A 10,075-nucleotide genomic window follows, 5' to 3' on the forward strand; every position below is an offset into this window, starting at 1 on the left:
TATATATGTGTGTTTTTATTAATAGTTATATTGAAGGGAATATATGAATGTATGTATATATATATATATATGTTTTTAATAATAGTTATATTGATTTTCCTTTTTTTTCCTTAGCTGATCACATGCCTACATACTAAATAAAGATCAAATATTAAATACATATCACATTTTAAATATCACCAAGTCCTACTTGGTAAATGGTAATAGTAAGAAAAAATATTTATAAAAAAAAATGTACAAAACCATCTTTTTCTAGCCCTCATCATGATATGGATATGCAGAGTGTCCAGTGAAATTTCTCAAGACAATGTAGTTTTTGATTGAAAAACAAGAGTAAAGTGAAAGTATGTAGGGAGGGCTCCTGTGTGGGAGTCGACAGACGGCTCCTGTGTGCTGCTGCTGGTGTCGTCTTACAGTGGCCCTGGACTCAATCCAGCTCCTGTGATGCTGGGGGATGGTGGGCTTCCTGTCCTCACATCTCACTCGCTCCCCCACCAGCTTATCGCTGGGAGAAACTTTGAGGAGCTGGGGTGGGGTCTTCAGAAATAGGCGGGAAAAAATACAGGAAACAAGCCGTGCCTGGGAATGTGGAGAGGCGGTCCGGGAAGAAGACAGTAGCTTGTTTGTGAGAGCGACGTCAGAGTTTGGATCATTTCTGAATGCGTTTATCCCTGCGTTACAAACTCAATTTATTTTCTTCAGAGGCTTCCTCAGGGATTTTACTCCCAGAGGACGTGGGTCAGTAAGCACTGAACTTTGGGAAACAAGGATAGATGACTTTCTCACTTAACTTCCAGACTCGACAGGATCAGGAAGGCGGATGTTGTCATCCAAATAGTAGGGAATTTCAGAGGTCTCTCTACTGTAGTGTTCTTGGGTTTTAAACGTGTGTGGCGCCACCTTGTGGAGTCAAGGTTGTATAGTTTGGAGTGTGACGAAAACATAGGTTAATCATAAACTACAGCTCAGCCATGAACTTCGAACCCATTTTATATGTTTAAAATCTTTCTAGAAAATGTACTGATTTGTGTTCAGTACAAAAGATGTCATTAAAGAGTATTTCTTTTTTAGTTTAGTTGGAGCTTAATGGACAAACCAGAAGAAATAAAAATATAAAAAAAACAGCTAGATGACAGCAGAATTGGTTGGTTTGACCAAGCCTTGTCTGAAAGTAATTTCTGAAAGCTTCAAGTTTGAACGTTTTTACTTAGAGAAGTCAAAGTCAGACAGACCAATAAAAACTACTTCAGACCCCATTAGAGATCTCTACTGGTAGTTGATTGCCATTGTTAACATGTTGCTGGCATGTTAGATTTTGTTAGCATGCATTAACATATTTTTGTGTTGCATAGTTTTACACATTGCTTTAATTTTTACACATCTTAGCATTTCCAACGTGTTTTAGCACATTATTTATGTTGCTAGCATGTTTATTTTTATTTATTTTTTGCATGTCTAGCATGTATGAATTAACATGTTGCTAGCATGTTCCTAGCATGCTTTAGCACATTGCTAACAAGTTTTAGCATGATTTAGCAAGCTTTACAATAATAGCATATAGTGCTGGGCGGTATGACCAAAAATGTATATCACGGTATTTTTAAAAATGTACGATACGTGTCACGATACATTACTGCTCAGCAGAGTTTAGAAAAACAGCTGTTTATTAAACACTATAGTGCCATTTCTAACTATAGGCAGAGCAGGCAGTTGACCTCTGCATTATGAAGGGCCTCCATAAGCTGGGCGGTATGACCAAAAATGTATATCACGGTATTTTTAAAAATTATACCGGTTTCACGCTACATGACGGTATTTTTTTTTTTTCATGCATGACCGGGTGCTAACCATATTTTCTGATTGAGAGAGGAAATACTGCAGTATATTAACTTAGAATGCCCTATTTTACTGTCATAATGAGTGAATATTGTAAAAAAATACCACACGAAATAGTGACTAAACACGACCCCTTTTAATACATGTTAACCAGGAGTCACTCTCATTTATAATCGCGGCATCGTCTGATAAAATCAACATGCATCTACACTAAAGAGCGGCTATGCGGTTGTTTTGGCTTTATTACTTTTCTGTCTCATGCAGCGCACTGCCTGCGTCTGAGTAACAAACTAAAAAACAAACCAAAAATCAGTAAGCGACAGGTGCTAGGAAACGCTATTTTGTACTCATTTATTGACGAGTCTGAATACACTGCTTCTCTGCCGCTCACTGCACAGAACAGACGCCGAGAGAGGTGACACTTCTCCGGTCGTCGTATCGATATTTTGAACACAGCACTAGTATTCGGTATGAACCGGTATACCGCCCAGCACTAATAGCATACAATAACTCTTTTCTATAAGAGGTATGAAGGGTTTGACCCACTCATTGAAAGTTTATGGAAATGTGGACCTGTTTGGAAGTCTGATACTGGAATTCCGAAAGAAAAGGGTTTTCCGTTAGAAAAGATACAGAGTCAGAACATCCTGAAGGTCTGTGCCAAGTTTGCTGGTCATAGCTTAAAAACTCTATAGGATGAGTTAGAAATTTAGTCTCAGAAGAATAATAAGCTTAGTAGATCAGCATGTTGGCTGTTAGATATTTTAAACAAGTCAGTCTGACATCAGTGCAAAAACAGCTTCGACTGGATTGTCCCATTTTGATCAGCGAGGATGAATCTACAGTTCGATCACCCTAGTTTGCAGACTATAGTAGTCTTCTGCTCGGTGTCAGATCAACAGTATAGCAGGATCTCTGCTAGCTGACACATTTCTACATCTGCACAATATGTACAGTCAATCCAGCCGGATCTAATGTGATCCCAGTGCAGTGTGTTCCTCTGATCTATGCTGTCCAGCTGATCCTCGTGGTCCTCCCCTGCTGTATACTCACATGCACACCCTGCCCTTTTCTCTCTCTGTACATTAACGGTTGTTTTGATTCTGTTATTCTGCTTGTTTGCTGCTTTATTCATTTATTTGCTTTTCCCTTGTTTCCTCTCCGTGTTCTTCTTCCTGTTTCCACCCTCCTCAGCCAGGCTTTGTCAGGGACTTGGTAAGTCACTCGTTTGATGGCTGGTAAATGTCCATGACTCACTAACACTGGTGCTGTGTCTTACTCCAGAGATCCTCCCATTAACCACTTTACCATTTATAGCTGTAGCTCACCCCAAAGCTCACATTTCAACTGATTAAACATTTAAGATCATGTTTTGAGTCACTGGTGTCTCCTCCAGAACAGCTGTCTGACTGAATGCCGTTAAAAGTCAAATTATGTATAAGCTCTCATGTGGTGGATATTTTTTTAGAAATATTCAAATGAATAGAAGCAGCTTGTTGTCTCATGACCTTGAGGCTTTTAATGTCATATTAAACCGTAAATCTGTCAGCCCAGTCATTTTTATCGTTTTAAGCATGATTATATCCCAAAATATATTATCTTTCACAATTATTTTGTTATAATAATTTAGATGACGCAATGCAGGTTTCTACGGAGCCCCTAAAAGGACATGGTGATGATAGAAAAGTGTTTGCGTTCTCTCACAAAACTTCGTTCCCCTGAGAAATTTTGAATTTGATTGCAAAACTTTGGCACTCCCCAGATGAACTTTGTGTTCGCTTGAAAAACGTTTGTGGTGGAAAAAAATGAGGTGAGGAAAAACTGTATTTCATTGCTTTTGGAAAGAATGCAAAGGTGAATGGAATAGCTAGAGTTTTCTAGAGAGCAAATGTGAGAGAACGTAAAGTTTCTTGGGGAAACGCAATAGTTTTGCGAGAGAACGAAGTTTCTCGGGGGAACGCACATTTTTTGCGAGAATATAAAATTTCTTGGGCGAATGCAATAGTTTTGCAAGAAAATGGAAATGTTTTGTGAGAGAACGTAAAGTTTCTTGTGCAAATGCAATAGTTTTGGAAGGGAATGCACAGTAGTTTGCGAAACAACTAATAGTTTCTCAGGAGGACGCAGTACTTTTGCGAGCAAATGCAAAAGCATTGAAATACATTTGTGACCCTGGACCACAAAACCAGTCTTAAGTGTCAATTTTTCAAAATTGAGATTTATACATCAGCTGAAAGTTTTTTTCCTCCCATCTCATCGCCATGTCCTCCTAAGGTCTCTGTAGTTTCTACTATAATCAACACATTTGTCTAATAGGATGTTTAAATTCTTATGGAAATCGTTTTTTGAAAAGGCCGTGTGTTTCATTGACTGACCCTTTCAGGAAGTTTATAGCGTGTCACCTGATCCGCTCTGATAGAAGCTTTCATGAGGCGAGTAACTGGTCTGTGGGAGACTCCAGTGACGTCACTCATTTTCTTCTTACGTGAAATGTTTCATGTTCTGGGGAAACGGGGACTAAACGACGGTAGCTGGGATTGCAGTGGCTTCTGTCAATGTATGTTATGCCGCATGTATAGCAGATCATAAGGGATGCTTGAACACGCTGTAACAAGCTGGTCTCGTGTGTTCACTGTGATATTTGTGGTGATTGAATTCAGCATATCATATTGATGTTTCTGGTGTTACATTCTTCTCTGTGCGCGTTTCCTGATGACACTGTGTCATGTGCTCACTCTGACCTTCTGCTTAAGTTATGATGGCTTACAGCACTTGTGTATTAATGTTCACATATGCATTATTCTCAGATTTCAGCCCGTATTCTGGAAGCCCATCAGAATGTGGCTCAGATGAGCCTTATTGAGGCCAAGATGCGCTTCATACAGGCCTGGCAGTCCTTGCCAGAGTTTGGAATCACACATTTTCTTGCCAAGTGAGTGTCTAAACCTGACATTTCTGTCTCTCGGATATCTTGATTTAATGTTTGTGTGCCAATAAAACACATGTCCTTTTTACAATTCACAGCTCATTCCGGTTTTAACATTTTACTCACTGTCATGTTGTTCCAAACCCATACAACTTTTTTCTTCTGTGGTGTAATTATTCTTACCCTCCAAGTGAGCTGTTTATCACAGAAACCAGATCATCAAGTCAGTGAGTTGAACTCAAGAACCAGATCAAGCAATTCTTTGTAAAGATCTGGCACAAAAAATTATTTGTGTGAACTGTCCCTTTAAGAAGTCATTTCCTTATGTCTTCATATTTAATTTCCCCTCATTGCACTTTTGTTGTCTTTTCACAAAATCTGCTCGGATAAACACTGAGCCTGTCTTTTTCTGTACTTCTGTTGGTAATTGTTACATTTCTTCAAACTAGGTTCCAGGGGGGCAAGAAAGACGAGCTGATTGGCATCACCTACAACAGACTGATCCGTATGGACGCCAGCACAGGAGACGCCATCAAGACCTGGCGCTTCAGCAACATGAAGCAGTGGAACGTCAACTGGGAGATTAAGATGGTGAGATGCTCTATTTTTTTGGATGTTGTTGATTGTTGCTAATGGTTATGTTGCTATGAACGAGGCTCCATGTTAACGGTTTCATCAGTTAAATGGCCTAGTAACATAATTAAGGCCATTTGTAACTATGGCTTATGCTTGTTCTGATTGCAGAAGATCTGCTGGTCTTATCTGACATACTGTGATTCTGAGTCAAATAATATACTATGTGTCGCATGTATGATAAGCACCACAGTAATACAGAAAGCCACATGATGAATCAGAGTTCATTGTAAGTGGTCTGTCCATAAAACATGATGATGCACAGGGTCATAAACACAAAACACCATCAGGATAACACACCAAACTACAATAATGCAATTCACAGAAAACAGAGATATAGATAGAATCAAGATTATTTAAATAAAATATGATAATCATGTGATGGGAATGTTTTAACTCATTTTCACGATAAATTATACAGTAAAAGTTAGATTGATAAATAAACATGGATGAATGAGAAAATAAAGCGTGGGATGGATTTATGTCAATATGGTGGATCTGTGCATCAGGTCCTAAAACAGCAGCGGTGTCTTTGGTGTGATTCCTTGGACTCAAATTATCCTCTTTAAAACCTAGAAGGATGCTTCAAAGTTGCCTGCGAGCCAGAGTTTGCCCATGATGACCTTTGATTTGTCATGTCATAAGAAAGGGAGAAAAATAAGGGTTAAAAAAAAAAGAAATATAGTTGGATATAATGCAGCATTTACTTTGAGCACACGGCCCTCACTCAAGTTTGGATTTTGGCGTTTTATAGTTAATTGTTGGGCCACTTCTGCTATTACTGTAAGTGAAAAAATCCCTCAGGTTATTGGCCTGACATATGAAATAATAGCCTACATTTTTTAAATATATGCATATATTTTTTTCTGTTAAATATCATTGGATACATTAGGTTTTATGGCTCATATGGTCTGATATAGTGAGAATATGAAGGAAAAAAACAGCTACATTTTATTCAGAGATTCAAACTGAGCAAAAATATGCAATTTAGTGCAGATGCTTATATATTTATATGATGAAATTCTGATGCTTGTGATGTAAATCAGTGAGATCTTTATAACAGTGCAGCAGATATGACATGAGGAGATTGAGTGTGAAACAGGTTTAACAGCCACGTTTTCATCATGTTGATCATTTAGAGGCTTTATAGGTTTAACATGCAAAAATGGACACTCATCACCTTGAAGCCAAGATCAGCCCCACACATCAGCATCTGCTCTGCTCTCACGCAGGTGACGGTGGAGTTTGCAGACGAGCCCAGTCTGGCGTTCATCTGTGCCGAGGTGGACTGCAAAGTGGTGCACGAGTTCATCGGCGGCTACATCTTCCTGTCCACGCGTGCCAAGGACCAGAACGAGTCTCTAGACGAGGAGATGTTCTACAAGCTGACCAGCGGCTGGGTCTGAGCGCCGCAACACTTCATCCTGCTACTTTCACACTTCTTCTTCTTCTTCTCTCTCTCTTTAACCACTCCATCGTGGCCGCATCATAATTGTTTGAAAACTTGTAATTCTGTTTATGCTTCCCTCCAGAAGTGATTTGAGAGTTTGAGATGAAGCATTAGTAGCTGACCGCTATATATGACCTATATCTATGACCTTTGACCCTCAATAGAAATACGCCAGCTTTGTGCACCGCCGAAATGCCAATTATTTATTTGTCACTAATTTACGTCGTCTCTCTGGGTAGCTGTCGAATGTGCGGTGCTCGTTTGTGCCTATTAATCTGTAATGATAACTGTCGCATTAAAGTGACGTTATAGAGACACTAGAAGGAAATGTTACACTAGCTTTAACGTTGCTGCTTCTGAACGCTCTCGACCGATGAGTAGATGATACTACACTTCAGCTCGGCAGTCTTTGGTCAAAAACCCAATCAGTTTGGTCCTTTCTAAGCACTTGGAAGATAAGCTGTCGCTTGAAGGTTCGTGTGTTCAACACTACATTACATGTAATGAGACAGATATTTTTTTACACTATGAAGGAGAAGAGTCGTCCACTTTTTTTTTGTAGCAACATAGGAGAACATTTATGAATCTGTGGCTCCACAGTCTGCTTTTGAAGGTCATTATTGATTTCCCGTTGTAGGAAGTTTCTTTTTATTATGAAGTCTGTTATTTTATTCATCATGCTTTATTGTGAACCAGTATAGTATTATTCAAAAGCGTTTCTTTAATACGCACCAGCGATAGGTCACAAACCATGCAATTTCCTTTTGTTTTTTTCTTTTCAAAATGAAGGATCGCTAAATGAAGTATTCGATTTTTTTTTTTTTGTATCTAATGTAAAAACCACAGGTTTAAAAAAAAAAAAAAACATTGTACAGTTATTTTGTTGCTGCTTTTTTCTGTCATTTTTGGAAGTGTATTTTTTCCAGAAGAGGGGAAAAAAGCCATTTTTTTGACATTTATGGATTGGTGCCTGACGATCTTAAAGACTTTTAGAAATATATATATAACTGCATATGAAGAAGTGTGGAGCTCCTGGCTGGAATAAAATCATGTCGATTATATCTCTGATGAGAAGGAGCTTCTGCTGGTTTTATTTAGTTTGTCCTTCCTTAACTGATGAATATCCACACTCATTTGATTCTGCTGCAGGAGCGTATAGCCTTTCTGAACGTGTGCCATACACTTCAACACTAATGAAGCACAGCAGAATGGCTCTTTCTGTGCCTGTTTAGTGCATCACTTCTTGTCAGTATTGTCTCCTGTTGTTTCTCCATATGAAGGTGGTTTCAGAGCCAGAAATTAAGATTGTTTATTTGGTTTTGTTTTTCTCAGATGCCAGCAGTGCGTTGCATGGCCTGCTGTTTTAAGATTGTAAAAATGCCATTTACCTGACAAATAAATAAATAAAATCATTTTTATTTAAAATCACAAGAGGACGATTCAGTGTGGTTTCCCCATCATGCAGGCTGTAATGGCCCGTCTCCTCCACAAGAGAGCAGTCTTCAACAAAGTTTGCAATTAAAACTCAAATAAGTGGCTTAACTCAAATTTGGAGCAGGTTTGCTGTCAGCAGTGGCTTGTATCTCTCTATCACACAAATCAGGGGGTTAAACTATTATTTAGACAGTTTGGTAAAGGCATATTAAATGAATAGAAAATAAAGCGGCTCATCAAATATTTAGTTTGAGTTACTAAGGTAGCAAAGCAGCATGCTGAACATTATTCTGTTTAAGCAGCTCTTCATGTGCTAACTGTTTAAACATTTATTTCAGAGTTATAATTGCTATTTTTGGCAGTCACTGGATGTATTAGAAAACCGTTTTTCTATTTCTCGAACACCTGTCTATCATATTGTGGGTGTTGATGGTTTCTGTATGACTGAAAACTACAAGTGTGCCGCAACACGCCATCAACTCTGCAGCTTTTCTTTGACTAATGTTCTTGCATTTGTTTTAACTCATGATTATGAAGTATCAGATAAATGTCCTTTTAATTTGGTGTATGGTAATTTTACTATGTTTTTGAATGACCATAAACATGGCAAAACAAACTAGTTCATCGTCTTGGTCTTCTGTGACAGCTTCAGCCAAAGAGCTCGTCTGAGCTGGAGATACTTGTGTAGGCTCCTGCAAGAGCAGCAAAAACAAATCTCCCCAAACTCAAATGTTCATCATAATGAAATCCTGAAAGATTCAAACACAATAGAAATACAGCAGAATGTGTAACCAGCTTAAGGCAGTAAGGATTAGCTAGTTCTAGAAAGAAAAATGCTTGATTTTTTGATCAAATGGAAGAATGGTTGATGTGAGAATAGAAAGTGAGAAAATAGAATGGCATTATTTTACTTATTTTACTGTCCGCTGTTATGCTAGGTCTACATTGATATTGTCAAGAAAGACATTTGCCCCCAGTTTCACAGACGAGGCTTAAGCTTAGTCCCAGACTAAAATGTAATTCTGGGCTGTTTCAACTGAAAGAAACTTGCACTGATTGATCTTAAAACATATCAGTGACCTTGTTTTGTCTCAAGATGCACACCAGTAAGGTTTTTTCTAAGGAACATTTATAAAAGATACTTAAATGTCCTAATTGAACTATGGCCTAAACCTGGCTTAGTCTGTGAAACCCGGCCTTAATGTTTGACACGACTTTTTAATGTTATGCAAACTGTTATTTATATAACATATCTGACTAACTAAAAAAAAAAAAAGCACCATTTCCATTACTTTTCCTTGTATGGAACATAATACTCTTGGTTTTCCTTGATTTTTCAGTAGCCCCTCACTGCAGAACACAAGATCCAGGGGGCGGGGTTGGATCCACATCTAGGGGGTGGAGATGGGTGGGTTTAGGGATCGGGGTGGAGACAGGTAGGTTTAGGTATATGTAAGGTGGGAGGAGTTGGATCTGGATCCACGCCCCCTGGATCTTGTGTTCTGCGGTGAGGACCATCTCTGGTTTTTCCGTGATAGTTCTCTCCCCAAACGTCTTTACTCCTTTAAAATGTGTGCAGCGTCTTCATGGAAATGCCACTACTGTGTGCTTTTAAGGAAGTGAAGTACAGCAGGTAACGCGTGTGTGTGTGAGTGATTTTGTGTGTGTGTGTGAGTGATTGTGTGTGTGTGTGTGTGAGTGATTGTGTGTGTGTGTGTGTTTGTGTGAGTGAGTGATTGTGTGTGTGTGTGTGTGTGTGTGTGTGTGTGTGAGAGAGAGCGCGTGTGTGTGAGAGA

The 10,075-nt window shown here is 38.9% G+C and overlaps 1 protein-coding gene and 1 long non-coding RNA gene across 6 annotated transcripts in view; both read left to right on the forward strand.

Moving 5' to 3' along the window:
• The window catches only part of LOC107687831 (fermitin family homolog 2), a 75,343-nt gene extending 67,689 nt beyond the window's left edge, over positions 1-7,654 (forward strand). For 3 of the 4 annotated variants that reach the window (XM_016485302.1, XM_016485305.1, XM_016485303.1), the window contains 4 exons: positions 3,031-3,051; positions 4,644-4,768; positions 5,212-5,353; positions 6,628-7,654. In XM_016485302.1, coding sequence (XP_016340788.1) covers positions 3,031-3,051; positions 4,644-4,768; positions 5,212-5,353; positions 6,628-6,801 — 462 coding nt within the window. In that variant the 3' untranslated portion in view covers positions 6,802-7,654. The remainder of the gene's footprint in view (positions 1-3,030; positions 3,052-4,643; positions 4,769-5,211; positions 5,354-6,627) is intronic. The other variant, XM_016485304.1, reaches the window with a different exon arrangement.
• Positions 7,655-9,725: 2,071 nt separating this feature from the next.
• Positions 9,726-10,075, forward strand: part of LOC107687854 (uncharacterized) — a 12,624-nt gene continuing 12,274 nt past the window's right edge. For both annotated transcript variants that reach the window (XR_001634173.1, XR_001634172.1), the window contains exon 1: positions 9,726-9,912. This is a non-coding gene — a long non-coding RNA (uncharacterized LOC107687854). The remainder of the gene's footprint in view (positions 9,913-10,075) is intronic.

The sequence above is a fragment of the Sinocyclocheilus anshuiensis genome, unplaced genomic scaffold (genome assembly GCF_001515605.1).
Source record: "Sinocyclocheilus anshuiensis isolate Anshui unplaced genomic scaffold, SAMN03320099.WGS_v1.1 scaffold197, whole genome shotgun sequence".
Lineage (NCBI taxonomy): Eukaryota > Metazoa > Chordata > Actinopteri > Cypriniformes > Cyprinidae > Sinocyclocheilus > Sinocyclocheilus anshuiensis.